The following is a 24519-nucleotide window of genomic DNA, read 5'->3' on the forward strand; positions in this document are numbered from 1 at the left end:
CTTAGCTGCCCCCTGTCGAGGTACCCCACTATATGAACCTTCGAATGATCTACGCCTCGAGGGTCTGCACATCTTCGCCTGTCTCTCTAGCTCGAGCGCTGCATCCCTGGCGGACTGATGAGTGGGATGTACTGATCCAGAAAGGGTGAGGCCGATGTTCTCGTTCAAGCCGTCTATGAACCTCACCTTCTTCGCATGATTGTCGTGAATCAGGTGCATGCAGAATTCTGATAGTTCCTGAAATCTTCTCTCGTACTCGGACACTGTCATGTTCCCCTGTCGCAGTTCCTCGAACTCTCTCCTTCTTGCCTCACGGTAGGCAGGAGGACAATACTCAGTAGAGAAGGCAACCTTAAACTGATCCCACGTATGCCTTCTGCGAGTCTTTTCTATTTGCCACCATTTCCGAGCATCTCCTTCTAACATGAAACCAGAAATCCTCACCATGTCCTCGTTGGGGCACTGCATCCCCTCTTCCAAGATCTTCTCCATGCTGGATAGCCACTTCATGGCTGCAGCTAGGCCTTGGCTTCCATCGAAATCCACGGCTCCTAAACGTCGAGCCTGATCCACGGATCGATTACTAGAGCTTGAACCTCCTAAGGCTCTAGTTAGTTGAGAGACCAGATTTCTAAGGCTCAATCGACTCCCGGAACTCTCAGCTGAGCGTTCCTGAGTTCTACGTGTGTCCCGCCTACTCATCGTAGCAGATTCTGAGGAAACAAACAAGAGTTTAGAAACAGAGACACTTAAGCACGATTGCAAAAGGAAGAATTTATGGATGGGCTGTACAGCAATGCACAGTCCCTTAGGATTACAAGAACCTATGCTCTGATACCAACTGTCAGGACCCATCCAAAATTCCTCACCGAAACCCTAGACAAGCCCTGATCCTAGGGAAACCCTACCGGACCCTCCTATGAAAAATTCGGCAGAACCTCCCCTAAGGGATGGACTTACCACAAATTACCTGCACCGAAAACACACTTCTATAATCACCCCTTTATTTCTCCCGCAAACTACAAGTTGTTCCACAATTTACAGCACTTCATAACAATAACAGCAGCCCAGTGCATAAATAAAACATAAGTGTCCAAATAGTATACAGAGCTTTATGAATTGCTAGTCAACAGAAATACAACAAAGATGAAAGAAATAATACACTGAAATGAATGAGTATAAAGGTACTTCTCGAAACATGATAGCAGCGTTAAATTGGTTCGCTCCGGAAGAACGTCTACCACCTCTTGCACCTAAGGGAACGGAACTTAAAAACTTGAGATGCTAATCATCTCAATGAGTGACCCTAACTACTGAACACTTTTAATGATAAGAATAATAATAATAATAATAATAATAAGGGAATTGAATTAATACCAACAATTAATAAATAAATAATAACAGTTGGAAATGATAATTTTTCCCTCAAAACCCTCACTAATCACTCCGTTGGAAATGTTCCCTTTTTAAAACAATTTCACAAAACCCGATATTCGTACTTCCCGAAAACCAAAGGATCAAACCATTTGAGAAACAGTAAATAAATAAATACCCCAATATATAATTAAAATGCAATAAATTATAATAAATAATTTTTGAACACCTTTGGGGTTTGAAACTTTGTTTGAAAACTACACTTGACGCATCACACCATATACCGGTGATGCCCTCCGATACCTAGCGTCCTGAGCACCGACTGGCGGGGGGGATTAAAGAGAGAAACTTGCAAACGGCACTTCGGCGTCCTGACAGTACTGCTGCTGAAACCATCATCCCGGCCAAGGAGGGGGGTGGCTGAGGCCAATAACAAACTTGCCTGCCCACGGTCCAATGGCAACTCACGGGTGAAATAATAATACTTGCGCGCTGAACCACATATACATATACCAGAACACCAATACTGTATGAATGCATCTAAAATAATTATTAAACCAACTGTACCGTTTTCGAAAATTTACCGTGGCAAATATACCAAATTTTCACAAACGGTACGGAAACATCGATAACCAATAAACCATAATTTTTCTCGTAACACGAGGTTTAACAATTAAAATACCGCGGGGATAATTTATACAATTTAAACAAATATTTTCATAAAATAATTAACCCAATTATGCCTGAAAATAATACTTAAAACCTCGTACGAATATTACCGAAATACACTTTGCTCATGCATAATAAATAAATTAAATCACAATAAAACCATAATTAAATTGTACCACATGAGCATAATTTAAATACCAATTAAACATAATTAATTGCCCAAAATATTTTTGAAGGTGGGTCACTCACTTTAAGCGCGTAAATCAGCTAAGATCCTCCGCGGGATCAACTCCACTACTCGTACGCGCACCTAAAACATCCACAGTACCAACCAAATATATTAATATTTTATTCGGGTAATTCCCAAATGGGTACCCAGGGAGCGAACACCAAATGATATCTAAAATTTATGAGTTATATACCAAATCGAAGCTCGAGTGATGAGGATCACGAATTCGGTCTTAATTTCCGGTGATCGGACCCGAGGTGGTCGGAATCTCGCCGGAAAGCTTTCGGGTTTCGACTCGGCAATTCTCCCAAACCGTCGCGAATTGGCAGAAACGGATGTCGGATTCGGGTTCAGGAGGTCGAACACAGTCTGGAGGGATCGGGGTGTGACTGGGTACTCGCCAGAACAGTAACTTCCGGCGAGCCGCCGCGGTTGCCGGTGGCGGCGCGTGCGGTGGCCGTTGGCTTAGATTTTTTGCAGATTTGTAGATCGAGGGGAGAGGAATCCAACGGGACTGGCGGTGAGGCAAACGGAGGCCGGACGGCGGAGAAATCGGGGTTTGAAGAATTTCGGCCCCTCGCCGGAAAAAGCTCCGATCCCGGCGCATCGGAGGTCCGGTGGCCGTGAAATTTGGTGGGTAGGCCGGACTTGAGGAGGTGGTGAGGGGTGGCTGGCGCGTGTGGCCAGAAAATGGCCGGAAAGGGGTCAATCGGCGGTGGAGGGAAAAATTGCAGCCGATCTTCGCCGCCTCGATCCGGGCGCGTCCGGCGGCCAATGGCCGTGAAACTTTGGGGTTTTGCCGGAAATGGGGAGAGGATTCCGTCTGGCCGGCGCATGTAAGGTGAATCGGTCGAAAAATTTAAAAACTCCGGCAGCCGGTCGGTTTCTCTCTCTCTCTCTTTCTCTCTCTTCCCCGAGATTTTTGTCAAATAAAAGCCACGGTGTGACACTGTTCATTCCACGTGGACCAATCAGGTGATGACACGTGGCATCACTGTGCACTTAAGCCAGATATAATAAAATATTACGGTATCCGGCGAATTTCAAACGTCCATAACTTTTTAACCAAATGTCCGATTTAAGCGTGCCGCTAGTCTATGAACTCGTATCGACGAGTACTTTACAACCATACAAGAGTCAAAACAAAATTACACCACAAGAAAAAGTCAACTCCCAGCACCTTTTGGACTATTTGTATCTCAACTTGTTTTGCCCATAACTTTCAAACCGTAGCTCCGTTTTCGACGTGCTACTAGTCTACGAACTCGGAACATCATGCACTTTGCCACGATACCCTGGTCAACTGGAAATTCCAACTGGAACAAAAAGTCAACTTTTGACCCGCTCGGTCAACGATCAACCTCGGTCAACGTGCACGGATTCCGGTGCGATTTGGGACGGGGTGTTACAACTAGGATGTCAGTTGCTCGAGGGTGAGTGTGTGGAGGGTTTAGACCATATATATGGTGCAAAGACGATTCGAGCCAAGGATATGCCCAAAGTGTTGAGTCCTGCTATTTTCTCAACATTTGCGGTGTCTACAGCTGAGCCAAGTGGTTGATATGTTCCCAACCTTGTCGAACCCGAAAGTGAAGAAATGATCAGCATTGACAACCTTTGGGTCCTTGCAAAACTTTCCATTCACAAACACTGCAGCACATAAATTTTGTTAATTAATATCAAACACCTTTCAACGACCATATAATAGAAATTAAAATGCATGTATAATAAAATATATACATAAAACCAGATTCGGTTTGGTTTACTGCGACGCAGAAGTCCTGAATAGGGTCGGGATCAGAGCCAGAGGCAAAGGAGGAGGCCAAAGCCAAGATAACAAAGCGTAGGAAAGGAGAAGATGAACACCTTGCATTTAAGAGACTTTGTCGACAAGGAAGCGAAAATAAAAAAAAGTTTAATAATAATAGTAAAAATAATAATATTGAAAAAAAAGAAGAGAATTTGTTTGGAATTACAATAAAGATGAACACCTTGCAATGATTACATATGAACACCTTGCAATGATTATATTTTTTTTTTGTTTATTGCAATGATTACAATAAAGAGAATTTGTTTAGGATCACGTCCTTTCTTTTTTTTTTTTTTTTTCAAGTCACATCCAAAAATATACATCTGGAAAAGGTTAACTTTTAACACTTTTTGAGACTCTAACTCCAACCAAATATCATACTAACTGACCAATAAAAGAAACAAAAGGTCCATATATCATGCTTTTTTTTTTTGGGCAATATATAATTAACTAATAAAAATATATGACATACTAATTATAAAAACTTTGTTTCATATTACTTTCATTTAAAATTAATCTTGATCCAGACTTTTAAATTCAAATTAATTAAAAACATGACAATGAATGTTTATAAGTTTCAAGTCAGAGAAGATAAGTTACTGGGGAAGTGAAGGCCAAGAAAAGTAAAATGAATCACTGACTAAGTCAAAGGGCCAGATAATATGGAGAATATTTTCTCGATGGCCAACAATTTCTCAAGCTTGTAGCCATCTTGAAACTTCTTCATATGATGGGTTGGTGGTTTTGTAATCCACTATTTTTTGATTTTTAGATCAAATGGAGTTTTCAAAAGCTTCAAGTGATCAAAACTTCCATATGGAATTAAAAAGAGAAAGACAGAGATAAAACAGAGTTTCTGATTCAGAGATAAACAAAAGTGCTAAACCGATTGGAACAATATATATAACTGAAAAATTCAATTAGAGCTTTTACAACACCATTCTACTTATTTTATAAATGAATCCAAATCCAACAATAGGGAAACAAATATACGGATCCTTATTAAAATGTAGAAGTTTACATATAAATTATGAATTCATTGGCTGCTTCATATAATATAAATTAGGGTCTAATTATTGTTGTCAACCCAGAACTGCTTCTGGAGATTTTCAATGACATTCTTGTCAACTTGGAAGGCCTTGGTGAGCACATCAGGATTAATACGAGGATCTGAATCAAACACAGCGTTGGCAATGGTGATGACTCCTGCATTTTGGCTGCTGAGACCGGCAAAGGCAACTGCATTGGTATATCCCCTGTTGAATTGGAAATGAATGAGACCAACTGGGAATACAAACACATCTCCCTTGTTCAGGACTTTAGAAAAGAGGCGGTTCTCGTCCTGGTTGGAGGTGACAAAACCAACCTCCAGTGTACCCTCTATGACTACGAGGATTTCGGTGCCGCGAGGGTGAATGTGGGGAGGGTTTAGACCATGTGGTGCATAGTCAATACGAGCCAGAGATATGCCCAAAGTGTTGAGTCCTGCTATTTTATCGACGTTGAGTTGAGTTACATTTGAACCAAGTGGGTTCGACGTGTCCCTAGGCTTATCGAGCCCCTGAAAGAAGAAATCATTGGCAGTGACATCCTTTGGGTTCTTGCAGAACTTTCCATTCACAAACACTGCTCCATAAAGAAAATACGTTTTGTTAGTTCAGTAATATTATACTATCATAGTATTATAGGATATCTGGTTATCTTAGGATATAAAAAAAGTTAGTGAAGAAATACAGGAGGAGGAAAATAAAGGGTAAACATACAAGCAGATTCAATTTCAGAGTCTTTGACTGCTACACAGAAGTCCTGCAGAGGACTGGGGTCAGAGGCAGAGGCAATAGAGGATGCCAAACCCAAAACAACAAGAGACAAAAAGATAGGAACTCCTTTCATCTTATTCATAGAGAGACTTGTCTGATCGATGTTTTACAAACTTTCTGTTGTATATATGCAAGTGAGGGATGAGAAATCTTGGTTGCAAACCTTCTTATTTATAGAGGCTTGGACTCAAGAACTAGTCTCTGCGTATTATATTATAGTAATCAATGTAAAGAATCGTTCTTCATTAAGCACTAAAAGAACAAGTAAAAACTTATTTAATTTCCTCTACAGCGTTTACTTTTAACGTGGAAATGGTCTTTTTATTTTATTTTACTTATTTATTTATTTATTTTATTTCTGATGTCTGGCAGGTATCCTTCTCTCTTCAGTTCATTCAAGCCCTTTTTTATATAAGATTTATTTTAACCATTAATATGTTGTCCTCAGTAAACGTTAAGTTTTATTAATTTGTCTCCCAGGAAGCCCCTTGTGTAAGTGCGACATAATTTTATTTATCCAATTAACATTGATTTTATTATTATTATTATTATTTTTTAAGTTGAAAATTGTCAACGTTGTGCGTGATTTGATCAATTCGAGTATGATTCAACAAATGTTGTTTCAAAATTTTGGTTATATTAAATAAAACATATTTATAAACTGTCTCGATGGACAGCAATTATGATATTGCTTCCAGAAATTAATTATATGGTTAGAGCTTAACTTAACAACCTAATCTTTTGGGGCCGGAGAGGTTTCTATTAATGCTAGATAAAATTAAAATGCCTTTGATTGTGTCTTAATTTTCCAGAAGTAATCTAATAACATGATTTATTTTATTAATGCTTCTGGAAATAAAGAAAAATTCCACTTGTCTAGATGTTTATTTTCGTTTTTTATGTTACAAATATTTTTCGCCTTTGGTTGACAAGGGTTGTTGGAACAAGCAGAAAAGTGTACGTTTACTCCAACTAATCTGTATGACATTCAGAATTAAAGTACTATCAATTGCAAGGAACTAAAAAAAAAAAAAAAAAAAAAAGCGCAGAGTTCAATTAAATTTTTTTACAATTTTCTTTAATCCAAATTTGAAATGAAAATTGGCATGTGCATTAAAAATTATACATAAAATGAAAGTTGAATTCTACAAGTAATCAGATTAAATTTTTACTTTAAGAGAACCTGCCGTTCATGCTTTTCTGGGTTGTCGTATAAAACTTTGATATTGACTCAACTTTTCATCTAAAATTCGAAGATATGGGTATTAATTTGAATTACCAAGTACCAAAAGATCAATCTAAATGACCCAATACCTTAGTGTAAACTGTCAAATCACACCTATCATTCTTGATAATCATTTCGTTTATATTGAATTATATATTATGCCACAGATTATTTGATAAAACTTTTTCATTGCTACATCTTTATCATATTTTTGTCACTGAAAGTAATTTATTGAACTGAAATTCAGAGGCATATATATATATATATATACATATATATATATATGGTAAGTTAATTGTAGTAGTACTTCCCCCATGAATAGTGAAGCAGGGCCTTTATCTTTTCTGGTGAATACTTGTTCGGAATAAATTGGAATACAATCAGAATGAGACACCGGATGAATAGTCCAAAGCAGAGTGTAAAATACTCAACAACACACGTTTCTTTCATTTTCTGCTACAGCAGTAATTTTGTGGTAATGTGAGCCTAAAGCCACTGACCATATAACTCCTGGGTTTTGGCTGGCTAAGAGCAGCAAAAGCAACAGCATTGTAATCTCTCCTGTTGAACTCAAAATGAATGAGACCGACTGAGAAGACAAACACATCTCCTTTGTGGAGGATTTTAGTGAAGAGTCAATTTTCATCTCGGTTGGATGTGACAAAACCAACCTCTAATGTTCCCACTACCACTAAAAGGATTTCAGTTGCGCCAGGGTGTGTGTGTGGATGGTTTATACCATATGGTGCATAATTGATCCGAGAGATATACCCAAAGTGTTGAGTCCTGGTATCTTGTCGACGTTGGCTATGTTTACCGCTGAGCCAAGTGGGTTTAATATGTTTCCAACCTCGTCGACCCGAAAGTGAAGAAATCATCAGCACTGACGTCCTTTGGGTTCTTGCAGAACTTTCCATTAACAAACACTGCATCAAATAAATTTTTGTAATTAGTATCAAACACATTTTAACAAGTACCATATAATAGAAATTTAAATGCATGCATATTAATATAATATTGTATATGTACAACCACGGGTTTTGGTGTCATTTAATGCAACACAGAAGTCCTGAACAGGGTCGGGATCAGAGGCAGAGGCAAAGGAAGAGGCCAAAGCCAAGATGACAAAAGACAAAAGGAGATGAGGACCTTGGATTTTAGAGAGACTCGTCTTAACTTGTATTTAGCAACAAAAGACATTTTAATCGTGGCTAATACCCTGTTTTTCTGTTGGCTAACATCTTTTTTTTATTTTGTTTTAAGTTGCTTCCCCGCCTTAACATGGAACAAATAAATACGCTCTGCCGAATAAAAAATGAAGAAAGGTAATTTTTTTTTCCTGTTCTACAATCCCTTTCTATTGGTTTATATTTATTGATGTATAAGTGTCCGTTACACTGTCAAATTTATGAGAATATATTTTTTTTCCATGGCCAACAATTTCTCAAGCTCGAGTTGAAACTTCTCAATATGATGGAGTGATGGCGTTGTAATCCTAGCTATTTTTAATTTTTACATCAAATAAAGTTTTCAAAACCTTCAAGTGATGGAAACTTTTAAATTAAAAAAATTAAAATAAAATAAAAAAGAGAAAGAGAGAAGATAAAACAGAGTTTCTGTTTCAAAGACAAACAAATTTGCTAAACAAATTGGAACTAAAAAAAGTTCAATTAGAGATTTTACACAACATTCTATTTATTTTATAAATGAATCTGAATCCAGCAATAGGGAAACAAATATAGCAATCCTTATTAAAATGTAAAAGTAAACATGTTCCAACAATAGGGAAACAAAATATACGAATCCTTATTAAAATGTAAAAGTTTTCAAATAGATGAATTCATTGGCTGCTTCATATAATATAAATTAGGGTCTAATTATTGTTGTCAACCCAGAACTGCTTCTGGAGGTAGTCAATGATATTCTTGTCAACTTGGAAGGCCTTGGTGAGCACATCAGGATTAATACGAGGATCTGAATCAAACACAGCGTTAGCAATGGTGATTACTCCTGCATTTTGGCTGCTGAGACCAGCGAAGGCGACTGCATTGGTATATCCCCTGTTGAACTGGAAATGAATGAGACCAATTGGGAAAACAAACACATCTCCCTTGTTGAGGATTTTAGTGAAGAGTTTGTTGCTTCCATCTTGTTGGTTGGAAGTGACAAAACCAACCTCCAGAGTACCCTCTACGACTACTAGGATTTCGGTGCCCCGAGGGTGAGTATGGGGAGGGTTTAGGCCATGTGGTGCGTAGTCAATGCGAGCCAGGGATATGCCCAAAGTGTTAAGTCCTGGTATTTTATCAACATTGAGTTGAGTTACATTTGAGCCGACTCGGTTTGATGTGTTTCCTGGCTTGTCAAGCCCCGAAAAGAAGAAATCATTGGCAGTAACATCCTTCGGATCCTTGCAGAACTTTCCATTCACGAACACTGCACCATATACAAAGAAAGTGCATTTGTAATCAGTTCATGATTATTGTATAGTATATGGTTATCTAGGATATATATAAAAAGTCAGTGAAGAAATACAAGAGAGAAACATACAAGCAGATTTAATTTCAGAGTCTTTGACTGCAACACAGAAGTCCTGCAGAGGGCTTGGGTCATAAGCAGAGGCAAAAGAGGATGCCAAACCCAAAACCAGAAGAGATAAAAGAAAATGAACACCTTGCATGCTTTTCTGACGGATGTTCAACTATGTTCTTAATTTCTTAACGCAAAAGAGGGATGAGAAATTTTGGTGGGAAATGTTCCCAATTTATAGAGGCCAGAGTCAGGAATTTGTCTCTGCATATTTTGTATACGAAAGTAACGAAACAGAAAGAAGACTTGAAAATTTATCCACTGGGTATTTGATTTAATATTATAATAATCAATGAAGAATCATTCTTTATTAATCACTAAAAGAACAAGTAAAATCTAGAATGGAAATGGCCTTGTTCATTTATTTATTTTTGCCAGTGTCTTACACGTATCCTTTTTCTCTTTATTAATACCCTTTTCCCATATAAGATTTGTTTAAACCATTTAATTGGTTGACTCCACTTGGAAGTTCCACAATTTTCTATAGCTAGTCAACGCTGATTTTTTTTTTTTTTTTTTTAAAGTTGAAACTGTCACTGTTGTGCGTGATTTGATCAAATCAAGTATAAATAATATATGTATATATATATATATTGTTTGATAATTTTGGTACTAATTTTCCTAAATTGATCTACTTACATGATTTATTATATGAAAGCTTCTAGAAATGAAGAAATATTCTACTAGTCTAAAATGTTTATTTCGATATTTATGTTGCCAAAATTCGATGGCTTTGGATGACAAGGGTTGTTGGAATGAGCAGAAAAGCCTACATTTATAGATTTACTCTAACTAATCTGTATGACATAAAGAAAGTACTATTACTTTCAAGGAACTAAGAAAACAGGAAAAACAGGGTGTACTATTACTTGCATGGAACTAAGAAAATTGGGAAAACAGAGTTTCAACTGGAATTTCATAAGCCTCAGACTATACGTGTAATGAAAATGGAATTTGGCAGCAAACAGATTAACTTTTCTAATTTAGACTTTTTTACATGCTAAAATTATTTTCTAGTAGTACTTTTTCATGAATAGTCAAGTAGGGCCCCTATCTTTTTTTGTGGACAGTGAGTGGTTGTTACTTAAAAGAAAATTTATCTTTGCCCTCCCTTTGCACGTCGGAATGATCGGTTGGTGGTATTGTAATCCACTATTTTGTTTTTTTTTCCTTAATTTTTACATCAAATGGATTTTTCAAAAGCTTCAAATGACCAAAACTTCCACATAAAATTAAAAGGAGAAAACAGGATAAACAGAGTTTCTGATTCAGAGATAATAAAATGTGCCAAACCGATTGGAACGATATATATAACTGAAAAATTCAATTAGAGCTTTTCCAACATCATTCTACTTATTTTATAAACCTGTAGTTTCTCTTTAGTTCATTCATTCCCTTTATCTATATAAGATTTATTTTAACCATTAATTGGTTGTTTTAGTTAAAAGTTAAGTTTTATTACTTTGGCCCCCTTGTAGTCCCTTGTAAAAGTGCCATAATTTTCTTCAGCCAATTAACGCGCGCTGATTTATATTTAAGTTGAAAATTGTCACTGTTTTGCGTGATTTGATCAATTCAAGTATAGTCAACAAAGATTGTTTCATAATTTTGGTTATATTAAATAAAACATATTTATAAGCTCTCTTGATGGGCTGCAATTATAATATTAATCTCTTCAAATAAATTAATTACATGGTTAGAGCTTTACCTAAACAACCTAATCATATGGGCCGGAGATGTTTCTATTAATGCTAGATAAATAAATTTGAAATGAAAATTGGCATATATAAATATATATGTATATGTATATATGCAGCAAAATATGTATATAATGAAAGTAGAATTTGACAAGTAATCAGAACAAATTTTTACTCTAAGAGGACCTGGGGCCATTCATGCTCTTTCTGGGTTGTCCTATAAAACTTTGATATTGACCCAACTATTCATATAAAATTTGAAGAAATGGGTATTAATTTCAATTACCAAGAATCAATCAAAATGACCACATGCCATAGTGTAAACTGTAAAATTACATTGTATTATATAAAATGCCACAAATTATTAAATAAAAAAATTTGTTGTTACATTGTAATATTATCATATTTTTGTCACTGAAAGTAATTATATAGAGAAAACTGAAATTCAGGGGCATCAATTGGAACATAGTTTTAAACTTATTCTATATGCCAAATTAATTTCTAGTAGTACTTCCCCCATGAATAGTCAAGCAGGGCCTCTATCTTTTTCTGGTGGATGGTTGATCGGAATAAATTGGAATACTATCAATATGAGACTACAAAGGATCTAATAATCCAAAGCAAAGTGTAAAATACTCAATAGCATCCATTTCTTTAATTTTGAGTTACTACAGTAATTATGTGGTAATGTGAGCCCAAAAATCACTGACCATATATAATGTTAGTTAGCGAAACTAACTTTGAAAATTCAAATAAAAAAATTCTCAATCTATTTGGTGGCGAAGTGTGTTTATTTGGATTTGGCGAATCAGAAAGAAAAAAAAAAAAAAAAAAAAAGAGAAATCGTGACTTCATGATTAAGACATAATTAGAACAATATTATATATATAGTAATAGCCAAAACAATTATAGAAAAAGGCATCCATAGGTCGACCCTTCTACATTTATTCATAGATTATATTTTCATTACAATGACTGCAACACATAGCAAACCTTATTAAATGGAAAAGTACATAAGGATAGTGTATTAATCCATGGTTGCTTCATATTATATAATAAGGGTCTAATAATTATCTTCCCAGAACTGCTTCTGGAGATAGTCAATAATATTCTTATCAACTTGGAAAGCCTTGCTGAGAACATCAGGATTGATACGAGGGTCTGATCCAAAAACAGCGTTAGCTGCTCAGAGCAGCAAAAGCAAGAGCATTGCAATCTCCCCTGTTGAACTGGAAATGAATGAAACCAACTGGGAACACAAACACGTCTCCTTTGTTGAGGATTTTAGTGAAGAGTTTGTTGCTTCCATCTGGTTGGTTGGATGTTGAAAAACCAACCTCCAATGTTCCCTCTAAAACTGCTAGGATTTCGGTTGCTCGAGGATGAGTGTGCGGAGGGTTTAGACCATATGGTGCAAAGTCGATTCGAGCCAAGGATATACCCAAAGTGTTGAGTCCTGGTATCTTGTCGACATTGAATCCGGTTATAGCTGAGCCAACTTTTTTTTATATGTTTCCAACCACGTCGAACCCGTAAGTGAAGAAATCGTCAGCATTGACGTCCTTGGGGTCCTTGCAGAACTTTCCATTCACAAACACTGCAGCAAATAAATTTCGTAATTATAGTATCATCAAACACATTTCAACAAGTACCATGTAATAGAAATTTAAATGCATGTATATTAATATAAAATTGTATACGTTCAACCACCGGTCTCGGTGTCGTTTAAGGCCGCACAGAAGTCCTGAACAGGGTCGGGGTCAGAAGCAGAGGCAAAGGAGGAGGCCAAAGCCAAGATGACTAAAGACAAAAGGAGATAAGCACCTTGCATTTTAGAGAAACTTATCTAAAACTCGTAGTTTTAAGTTTTTGGTAGTACAATGCGAATTGAGGGATGAGAAATATTTGTGGAAAACATGGATATTTATAGAGGGGAAATCAGTAAACTAGTCTTTGTATCCATTAAAGCAGATAGGAGACTTGAAAAACCTCTATCCAATGGTTATCAATTTAGTCTCTTAAATCAAGTTAAGGTAGAACAATCCTTCAACCACTACATACATGTACATATAATTACTCTTTTTTTTTTTTTTTTTTTAAATTAATTTCTCTTGACCCTATGCTTCCGCTTTCAAATTCTTGCTTTGACGTATAGAAATGATCATCTTTCTTTCTTGCACTTACCTTACCTTTGCTTTTTGATTTATATTTGTAGTCATTTGGTTACTTTAACTAGGAGTTGAATCTTATTGGGCTACGGGCTACCTCAGTGCCATGCATATCCAGTACTGTATGAGGTTTGGACTAAATATTTATGTAACATTATTGCTATGCGCGGCTTCGATTAATTCAGTTGAACAAATACCTTTTTTTTTTTCTTTTTTTTCTTTTTTTTTTGGTGTTTGGAAATCATATATAAATCTAGATATTTAAGCTATAATTGCTGGGAAATTAGGCATTGATAAATATTGATTAAAGCAAATTGTCTTAGATTGATTAATTAATTGGACCTTATCACTCATTAACAAAATTAAAACCAAAAATAAAACTACAAACACTCATCAACAATACAATATTTTGGTGTTTGCGGACTGATTTTTTTTAACTGTTCTTATTCGTAGCTATTCATCCCTACTGAAACCATTGCTAATGCGGCAATTATTTATTTAATGGGTGACATTAATTATTATTATTATTATTGTTAAGTGAAAATCTTTTATGGGAAAATAAATCCTTCAGAGGTGGCCAATTAAATTGTGACGTGATAGACGTAAATCACACTTGTGTTCAGTGATAAATAGCATTTTTCTTTTTTTCTTTTTTTCTTTTTTTGAAGCTCCAGCCTCTGATCATACCAATGATTTGGCATTGTATGAGTTCTCCAATGGTAAATATAAATGTGAATGTTAAACTTTAATATTGCACTCCAGTAACAAATGATAAAAAATGATAATGAAAAATTATAAATTTTATTAAATGGTGATGAGATCCATTTTTTACCAACAAAAAATAAAATAATAATACAAAGGTTATGGGATCCACTTACACTATTATTGTGGGATCCAATGCTAAATTTGGTATTTAAAATTGCATCTTACATGTCAGGACCCGTCCAAGATCCTTTATCGGAACCCTAGACAAGTTCTGATTCTAGGAAAACCCTATCGGACCTTCCAATGGAAAATCCAGCAAAACCTCCCCTAAGGGTTGAACTTACCATAAATTTACTACACTAAAAAGACACTTCTATATAAATACCGCCTTATTCCTCCACTTTACTACAATTTAATTCCACAATAATCAGCACTTCCATAAATTAAATAGGGAACTAATGCAGTATTTAATAAAATATATCCAATACAGCATACAGAGCATCATAGGGTACAATTAAGTATGGAAGTTATACAACAAAGGATGGAAAGAAATATTACAATAGAAATAAATGAAAAGAAAGAGAACTCCTCGAAATACGATAGCAACGAAGGTCAAGCTCGCTCCGGACGAATGTCTACCAATCCTTGTACCCAGGCGAACGGATTTAAAAAATTTGAGATGCTAATCATCTCAATGAGTGACCCTATCTACTGTACAATTATAATAGTAATGATAATCATAGTTCACTTGATTAATTAATAATAAATAAGTAATTAAATAATAATTAATTGAAAATAATATTTTCTCTCAAAACCCTCACCATTTACTCCATTGGAAAGGTTTTCCTTTTAAAACATTTTCGCAAAACCCCATCTTTTATGCCCCAAAAATCAAGGAATAATTAATTTAATAAATCATTAAATACTCCAAATATGAATAAAATATAATAAAATAAATTTAGAATATTTGCATTAAAGAAATATAACATAAAAGTGAAATTCAATATGTAATTCATAAAATTTGATTTAATAAACTAAAATAAACAGTGTAAAAAATATAATTTAAATAATTACAAACAATCATATAAAATAAATGGTAAAAATATATTATAAAATTCATTTTGAAATATTCAATCAATCTATATAATAAAAATATGGCAAGATACATTTTAAAAACATTAATTTAAAATAAGTGCCATAAAATATGAATAAATACATTTTAGAAAATACTAATTGGAAATAGGTAAATAAACAAATTAAATACATTTAATTTAAATACAGCTTTAAAACTTTAGGATTTCAAATTTATATCAGAAAAATAATACTTGACGCATCACACTATATACCAGTGATGCCTTATGATACCCAGCGTCCTGAGCACCGTCCAGCGGGAGGTTAAAGAGAGAAACTTGCATACGGTCGCTTCGGCATTCTTGCAGCGTCGCTGCTTAAACCGTCAACCTGGCCATGGAGGGGGGTGGCTTATGGCCTATATCAAACTTGTCTGCCCTGGGTCCGATGGCAACTTATGGGAGACATTATAACTTGCGCGCTCATCCACATACACAGTACAGAACACCAGTACTGTATGAGTGTGTATAACAAATAACCATATTGTTTCAAAAATAATAATTTTTCCAAAACTCACCGTGGAAATCATATTATTTTTCAAATTCACAATCCCACATTTTTCTTTAATATCACCAGCATAAATCCATCGATAATATATAATTTTTTCCATATCATAAAATCCACCATATAATATTTCAAGTGCAAAAATATATATTTTGAAAGCACCATAACTTATACCAATATTTTTCTTGAAATCTTTAAACTCAAATCATGCCAAAAATATTATTAAAACCATATGAAATTCATATATTCTTAAAATAATATAAACGCATTTGTTATGCATTATAAAATCAACATCAAACTCAACAATAATTAATTAAAAACCTTAAACCATAATTCCTTTAAAATCCCAAATACATTTTTGGCAACAACACATATATTAAAACCATCATAAATCGGCATTGTAAACTTAAATGAAAATTTCTTCAAATATTAAACATATATTAAAATTCACATGAAAGCATTTCTAATTACACAATATTCCAACAATAAAATTTAATATTTATTAACAAAATCCCATATCCATAAATTTCTTGAAATCAAAATATTTTTTGATGCACAAATAATTATAATTCATTCAATTTTGGCATCAAAATTCCAAATATAAATTTACTAAATATTCAACACATAAAACATATTCTTCAAATAACCAATTAACACAAAATATATATATTTTAACATTCCAAAATAATTTTGAAGGTGGGTCACTCACCTTAAGCATGTGTATCAATCGAGATCCTCTGTAGGATCAACTCTACTACCCACACGTGCACCTAAAATATCCACAATACACAAAACTAATTATTTTAATATTTTAATCGGGTAACTCCCAAATGGATACCAGGGGAGCTAACACAAATGACAATCAAAATTTACGAGTGATATACCGAATCGAAGCTTGTGAAATGAAGAATACGAATTGAATCTTACTTTCCAGAGATCGGACCTGAGGTGGCTGGAATCTCGTCGGAAAGGTGTTAGATTTTGTATCCTCGGATCTCACAAACCGCCGCGACTTGAGGAAACCGACCTTAGATTTGGGTTGTCAGAACTAGTGGGAAAGGATGGGTGGTGCAACTGGAAACTCGTCAAAAAGTCGATTTCCCGATGAGCCACCGTGGTCACCGGAACCTCGTCATCGCCGGCGGCCACTGGTCGTGATATTTGGAGGAAATGTAGATCGGAGGATGGGCGAATAGATGGGACCAGCATTGAGGCAAACGGAGGCCGAATCAGGGAGAAATCTGGGTTTGAAGCAATTGGCACCGCCGCCGGAAAAAGTCTCGATCCGGGTGCATTGGAGGTCGGTTGGCTGTGATTTTTGGCTGGCCGGCTGGTTTTCAGGTGGGTGTCAAGGTGGGGTGGTGCATGTACTATTCTGGTGGTTGAAAATGGGTGAACGGCAGTTGGCCGATGGTGGTCTCTCCTCTATCTCTCCTCCCCCCTCTCTCTCTCTCTCTCTTTCTCTCCGGTCGCACGGCTCACACACGGGTTTGAGCCAATAAGAAGCCATCCCGTGGGTGCCACTGTGCACTCATGGGAAAGGATGAGGGCTTGACACGTGGTGCACATTTTTCACAATAACACCATTTAATTAAAAATAATATAAAATAATACTATATCAGAAAAACTTTGCGAGTCCATAACTTTTTAACCGGGTGTCCAAATTAGGCGTGCCTCTAGTCTATAGACTCATATTGATGAGTAATTTACCACCATACAAGAGTCAAATCGAAATCCCACATAGATAAAATGTAACACCCCGTCCCAAAGTACAACGGAAAATTTCCAACTTTGACCGTTGACCGAAGGGGTCAAAAGTTGACTTTTTGACTTGGATGGAATTCTAGGTTGACTGAGGTACTGTTACGAAGTACACGTTGGCACGAGTTCATAGACTAGTAGCACGTTGAAAACGGAGCTACGGTTTGAAAGATATGGGCAAAATAAGTTAAGGTCCAAACTGCCCAAGGGGTGCCCGAGTTGACTTTTTATTCATGCAAAGTTGAGCTTTGACTCATGCATGTTGTGAAGTGCTCATCGATATGAGTCCGTAGACTAGCGGAACGTCCGATTTGGACATGTGGTTTGAAAGTTATGGACTTGTAGAGTTTTTCAAATACTGTATTATTTTAATATTATTTTTAAACGTGTAACGATGTGCCACGTGTGACTTAATAAATGTGACCATGTGTCATCATGGTGAGATGCCACATGTCAACCATGTATAATATCATATTATTTTATTATTGTTGTTTTATGTAATAATATTATTTTTAATATTGTTTAATTAATTTTAATTTATTTCTTTTTCTTTTCTTTTTTCTTTTTTCTTTTTTTTTCTTTTCCGCACGTGGGAAAACACCTTTCTCCTTTTCTTTTCCTTTCCTTCCCTTCTCCTTCTTCCCCGAGCCCATCAAAAAACCAGCAAGGAATTCTCTCTCTCTCTCTCCCCTTTGACTCTGTCCCCCTCTCTTTTTGACCGACCGTTTGGCCGGACGGCCACACGCGCCTGCCACCGGTGAAGCCCAGTTCCCCGCGACCCCAACCTCCAATTTTCCCGGCCAGTCGCCGCCGGACGCGCCCAGATCAGGCCGGTGAAGTCGGCGGCGGCGGGTTGAGTTTTTCCGATGATTCTCGCCGTTTCCGGTCAACCCAGCTTGACCCATACCTCTATTCCACCATTTTCAACCCTTTGAGTCCATTTCCGGGGTTAGATTGCCCAAAATCCCCACCGTTTGAGAGATCCCTCAAGTTTAATTTCGGCCGAAGCTTTCCGGACAAATTCCGGCCACCGCCGGTGGAATTGGGGTCGATGAAGACCGGTAATGCAATCCTCGTTCCACAAGCTTCGATTCAGTATATTATTCGACAATTTTGGTTAGCGTTTGTGTTTGACCCCCCGGGTACCGGGTATTATTTATCCGAATAAAATATTAATTTATTTGACTGTGTGTGAATTGTGTTCTAGGAGCACGGGTGAGTCATGGAATTGATCCCATGGTGGATCTTAGGTTAATTGCGTGCTCCAGGTGAGTGACCCACCTTGAAAACTATTTTGGGCAATTAATTATATTTATGTTGTGTTAAATTGATATTTGGAATTTATGCTCATGTGGTGTATTTTAAATATAATCGGGAAAAAAATATTATTTTATATATACTTACCCATTGGTGCTAAACGGAAATTTGGGGTCATTAAGAAATTCCCGATTATTATTTTATTTTGATTTAATTTTATTTATTATGCATGAGCAAGGTATATTTCAGTAATAATCATATGTGGTTTTAATATTATTTTCGGGCATAATTGGTTTAAATATTTTGTGAAAATATTTGTTTAAATTGGTGGTTTAATTTTCATAATTATGCCCATGGTATATCATTTGTTGAACCGCGTGTTGCGAGAAAAATTATTTTTATTCGTTATCGATGTTTTCGTACCGGGTTTGTTAAAGGAAATTATGTGGGATGGTAAATGTGAAAATTGGTATATTTCCCACGGTGATTTTGGAAAAACGGTACGGTTATAATTAATTTAGTAATTATTTTAGACACACTCATACAGTATTGGTGTTCTGTATATATGTGGTTTAGCACGCAAGTATTACGTCTCCCGTGAGCTGCCATTGGACCGTGGGCAGGCAAGTTTGATATAGTGCACATAGCCGCCCCCCTCCTTGGCCGGGATGACGGTTTCAGCAGCGGTACTGTCGGGATGACGGTTTCAGCAGCGGTACCCAGTCGGTGCTCGGGACGCTGGGTATCGGAGGATATCACTGGTATATGGTGTGGTGCGTCAAGTACAAATTTTTCGGATAGAAATTTCAAACTCCAAAAGTGTTCAAAAATTATTTATTATAATTCAGTACATTTTATTTATATTTGGGGTATTTACTTATCTATTGTTTACTAAATTAATTCATCCCTTGGTTTTCGGGAAGTACGAATATCGGGTTTTATGAAAATGTTTTAAAAGGGGAACATTTCCAACGGAGTGAATAGTAAGGGTTTTGAGAGAAAATATTACTTCAATTGTTTATGATTTATTTATTATTTAATTGTTGGTATTAATTAAATTCATTTATTTGTTATATTATTAATATTAAAGGTGTTCAGTAGATAGGGTCACTCACTAAGATGATTAGCATCTCACGTTTTTAAATTCTGTTCCCCTAGGTCCAGGTTGGGAGACGTTGATCGTCCGGGGCGAGCCCGACGTCTCAGTTCGTTGCCGAAAGTCCAAGTAGTATTTCTTCCCTTTTTCCTCTCCATCTTATATTACTTCTTTATCTGTCATTGTATAAATTCCACATTCATTTGTGTAATGCTCTGTATACTGTATTGGACATATAGTTATTATTTATGCACTGGGTTGCTGTTATTCTTTGAAGTGCTGTAAACTTGTGGATACAAATTATAGTAATGTGGGAGGAATAAGGGGACGATTATAGGAGTGTGTTTTCAGTGCAGGAAATTTTTGGTAAGTCCTACCCTTAGGGGAGGTGCTGCCGGATTTTCCGTTGGAAGGTTCGGTGGTATTTCCCTGGGATCAGGGCTTGTCTAGGGTTCCGGGGAGGAATTCTGGACGGGTCCTGACATAAAAAGTCAAACTTGATACCCATGGACAGATTGGACCACAACTTGCCTTGCGCATAACTTTCAAACGGTAGCTCCGATTTCGATGTGCTACTAGTCTATGAACTTGAGATGATACATACTTTGAAATGGTGCCTTGATCAAAGCAAAATTCCATCCAGAACAAAAAGTCAAAATTTTAACCATCTCGGTCAATGGTCAACCTTGGTCAATGTGCAAAAATTCCGACGTACTTTGGGATGGGGTGTTACATTGCATTTTGGAGAAACTTGTCTAAAACTTGTATGTAACACCCCGTCCCAAAGTACGTCGGAATTTTTGCACTTTGATCGAGGTTGACCGTTGACCAAGGGTCAAAATATTGACTTTTTGTTCTGGATGGAATTTTGCATTGATCAAGGCACCATTTCAAAGCACATATCATCCCAAGTTCGTAGACTAGTAGCACGTCGAAATCGGAGCTACAGTTTTAAAGTTATGAGCAAAACAAATTGAGGTCCAAATTGTCCAAGGGGTGCTGGAGTTCAATTTTTGTTCGTACAAAGTTGAGCTTTGACTCATACTTGGTTGTGAAGATGTAGATCTTGTAAATTATCCAAAAGTAGACATTTCTACATAATATACAAAGAATACTAATTGGGGCTTTAAATTTGTAGAAGTACTCATCAATACGAGTTCATAGACTAGTGGCACGCTCAATTTGGACATGTGATTTGAAAGTTACGGACCTATGAAGTTTTTTCGAGACAGCGTTTACTATTCATGGATCTGTATGTGTGTGAACAGTGATACCATGTGTCACAAAAAGTGGACCCACCCGTGAGTGCACAGTGGCACCCACGGGCGTTTTGACTGGTTGAGAAGGGGAGGGAGGAGAGAGAAAGAGGATAAAGAAAGATAGAGAAAAAGGGGAAGGACCGGCCAACTGCCGTTCACCCATTTTCGGCCACCAAAACAGTACATCCACAACCCCACCTTGATGCCCACCTGAAAACCGGCCGGCCAGCCAAAAATCACGGCCAACCGACCACCGACGTGCCCGGATCGAGACTTTTTCCAACAGCGGCTCCGATTGCTTCAAACCCAGATTTCTCTCCGATCTGGCCTCTGTTTGCCTCACCGCGGGTCCCATCCATTCACCCATCCTCTGATATGCATTTCCTCCAAAAATCACGACCAGTGGCCACCGGACGCACTGCCGAAGGTGACGGGTTCCGGTGACCACGGCGGCTCATCGGGAAATCAACTTTTCAGCGAGTTTCCAGTTGCACCGCCCATCCTTTTCCACTAGTTTTGACCCCTTGAACCCAAATCTGAGGTCGGTTTCCTCCAACTCGTGGCGGTTTATGAGATCCGAGGATCCAAAACTCGACACCTTTCCGACGAGATTCTGGCCACCTCGGGTCCAATCTCTGGAAAGTGAGGCCAGATTCGTAATCCTTGTTTCACAAGCTTCGATTTGGTATATTACTCGTAAATTTTGGTTGTCGTTTGTGTTCTCTCCCTGCGTACCCATTTGGGAGTTACCCGATTAAAATATTAAAATAATTAGTTTTACGTATTATGGATATTTTAGGTGCACATGTGGGTAGTAGAGTTGATCCTGTAGAGGATCTCGATTGATACACGTGCTTGAGGTGAGTGACCCACCTTCAAAATTATTTTGGGATGTTAAAATATATATATTTTGTGTTAATTGTTTATTTGAAGAATATGTTTTATGTGTTGAATTTATTATGCATGAGCAAGGTGTTTTCATGTAATTAATTATATTTGAATTTTAATATTATTTTTGGGCATGATTCGATTTTAAATATTTCAAAAAAAATATTGATTTAAGTTTGGTGCTTTCAAATTATATAATTATGCCCTTGAAATATTATTTGATTGATTTGATGATTTGGGGAAAAGTTATTTGTATATTATTATTGGTGAATTTATACTGGAGATATTAAAGAAATAATGTGGGATTGTGAATTTGAAAATTTGTATGATTCCCACGGTGAGTTTTGGAAAAATTATTATTTTTTAAATAATATGATTACTTATTTTAGATGCATTCATACAGTACTAGTGTTCTGTATTGTGTATGTGGATGAGCGCGCAAGTTATAATGTTTCCCGTGAGTTGCCATCGGACCGAAGGCAGGCAAGTTTGATATTGGCCATAAGCCGCCTGTCAGGACCCATCCAAAATTCCTCACCGGAACCCTAGATAAGCCCTGATCCCAGGGAAACCCTACCGAACGTTCCAATGGAAAATCTGGCAGAACATCCCCTAAGGGTTGGACTTACCATAAATTTCCTGCACTGAAAACACACTTATATATACATCCCCTTATTCCTCCCACATTACTACAATATAATTCCACAAATTTGCAGCACTCCAAATGAATAACAGGGAATTAATGCAGTATTTAATAAAATACGTCCAATACATGATGGAGAGGAAAAAGGGAAGAAATGCTTCTTGGACTTTCGGCAATGAACTGAGACGTCGGGCTCGCCCCGGACGATCAACGTCTCCCGACCTGGACCTAGGGGAACGGAATTTAAAAATATGAGATACTAATCATCTTAGTGAGTGACCCTATCTACTGTACAATTATAAAATAACGATACTTATGGCACATTTGATTAATTGGGAATAAATAAGTAAATAAATAATAATTAATTAAAAATGATATTTTTCTCTCAAAACCCTTACAATTCACTCAATTGGAAAAGTTTCCCTTTTAAAACATTTTCGCAAAACCGTTATTTCTATTTTCCGAAAACCAAGGAATCAATTAGTCAACTAAATATCCAATAAAATATAATAAATCAAGCATCCAAAATTTATAATGAAATAAATTGAAATAAAATAACTTATAACAATTACTAAACAATTAATTCATGTCATAATAATTAATAACGAGATATTAATAAAACTCACATTAAAACAATTCGTGAAATAATTGTTTAATTAAAATGAATTAATTTCTTGAAGAATTAAGTAAAGGAAAAATTAAATCAAATTAAAACCTCCATTTGAAATAAACAATAAAAACAACATTAAATACATTCTTAATTTAAATATAATTTCAAAATATTTTATTTTGAAATCCAAGTTTTGAAAATCACTTGATGCACCCACTATATACCAGTGGTGCCAACAGTACCCAGCATCCCGAGGTACCGCCAGACAGGAGGTTAAAGAGAGAAACCGGTATACGGTCGCGTGGCGTCCCACCGCGCCACTGCAAACAGGTGTCCCGACCATGGAGGGGCGGCCTACCCTCATCCGATGGCAACCACAGGACAACCCCATAATCACCTGTGCGCTACTCACACCCACCTGCGCACTCACCACATCCACCTGCGCGCTAATCATACCCATGCATAAAGAACACCAGTACATGTATGGTGCATCTAAAAACTTGTAAATCATAAATCAATATTTTTCAAAATCTCAAAATTCCATAAATATCATCGGGTTTATTCCATCCAATTAAACTCGTAAATTTTCCACAATTCCTTGATAAATCATCGTCATAATTTCATCTCATAAATTCCACCAATTTCAAATCCATCAACTCTCAATCCCATCAATTTAAATATCCAAATTTTCCAATGGCATAAATATTTTTGAAACATAATAAATTAAATCAATATTTCTTTCTCAAATATTCAAAACCCAATTTGAATAAAAAATATGAATACCATATAAATTCCATATATACTTAATTTATATAATTGTGCACAATAACTGAATAATAACCATAGCAATAATTAAAATAAATCAAAACCCCAATTTCTTTAAATTCCCAAATATATTCTTTTGGCACCAAAATATATATATTAAAAACATTATAAATTGGCAATACAATTCTAGATAGAAATTCTCATAATATTGAACACATAAACATATTTTTGAATATTCAATTATGAAATATTTCAACAAATTAATTTGATAATTAATAATTTCAATTTCAATTTCATAAACTTCTTTAAATCAAAATAT

The 24519-nt window shown here is 36.2% G+C and overlaps 2 protein-coding genes and 2 pseudogenes across 2 annotated transcripts; all 4 read right to left on the minus strand.

Moving 5' to 3' along the window:
- Window positions 1-5026: 5026 nt before the first annotated feature.
- LOC132799184 (germin-like protein subfamily 1 member 17) lies at window positions 5027-6027 on the minus strand. The gene is made up of 2 exons (XM_016047520.4): window positions 5846-6027; window positions 5027-5708 (listed from the first exon to the last, which is right to left on the minus strand). Exons 1-2 carry the CDS (start codon window positions 5982-5984, stop codon window positions 5152-5154), a joined length of 696 nt encoding a protein of 231 aa, XP_015903006.3. The 5' UTR covers window positions 5985-6027; the 3' UTR covers window positions 5027-5151.
- Window positions 6028-7573: 1546 nt separating this feature from the next.
- On the minus strand, window positions 7574-8817 carry LOC132799709 (germin-like protein subfamily 1 member 7; annotated as a pseudogene).
- A 42-nt stretch (window positions 8818-8859) lies between these two features.
- On the minus strand, window positions 8860-9843 carry LOC132799754 (germin-like protein subfamily 1 member 13). The gene is made up of 2 exons (XM_060812270.1): window positions 9678-9843; window positions 8860-9563 (listed from the first exon to the last, which is right to left on the minus strand). The coding sequence occupies exons 1-2, from the start codon at window positions 9805-9807 to the stop codon at window positions 9001-9003; spliced, it is 693 nt and encodes a 230-aa protein (XP_060668253.1). The 5' UTR covers window positions 9808-9843; the 3' UTR covers window positions 8860-9000.
- A 2487-nt stretch (window positions 9844-12330) lies between these two features.
- Window positions 12331-13244, minus strand: LOC132799710 (germin-like protein subfamily 1 member 7; annotated as a pseudogene).
- Between the last annotated feature and the right edge of the window lie 11275 nt (window positions 13245-24519).

This window comes from Ziziphus jujuba, chromosome 10 (assembly GCF_031755915.1).
Source record: "Ziziphus jujuba cultivar Dongzao chromosome 10, ASM3175591v1".
Taxonomy (NCBI): Eukaryota; Viridiplantae; Streptophyta; class Magnoliopsida; order Rosales; family Rhamnaceae; genus Ziziphus; species Ziziphus jujuba.

Coding starts and splice junctions, on each gene's coding strand:
- LOC132799184 (XM_016047520.4), bottom strand. CDS start 5,984: ATGAATAAGATGAAAGGAGTTCCTATCTTTTTGTCTCTTGTTGTTTTG. Junction 5,709..5,845: donor CTCTGAAATTGAATCTGCTT/GTATGTTTACCC, acceptor TTTATGGAGCAG/TGTTTGTGAATGGAAAGTTC.
- LOC132799754 (XM_060812270.1), bottom strand. CDS start 9,807: ATGCAAGGTGTTCATTTTCTTTTATCTCTTCTGGTTTTGGGTTTGGCA. Junction 9,564..9,677: donor CTCTGAAATTAAATCTGCTT/GTATGTTTCTCT, acceptor TATATGGTGCAG/TGTTCGTGAATGGAAAGTTC.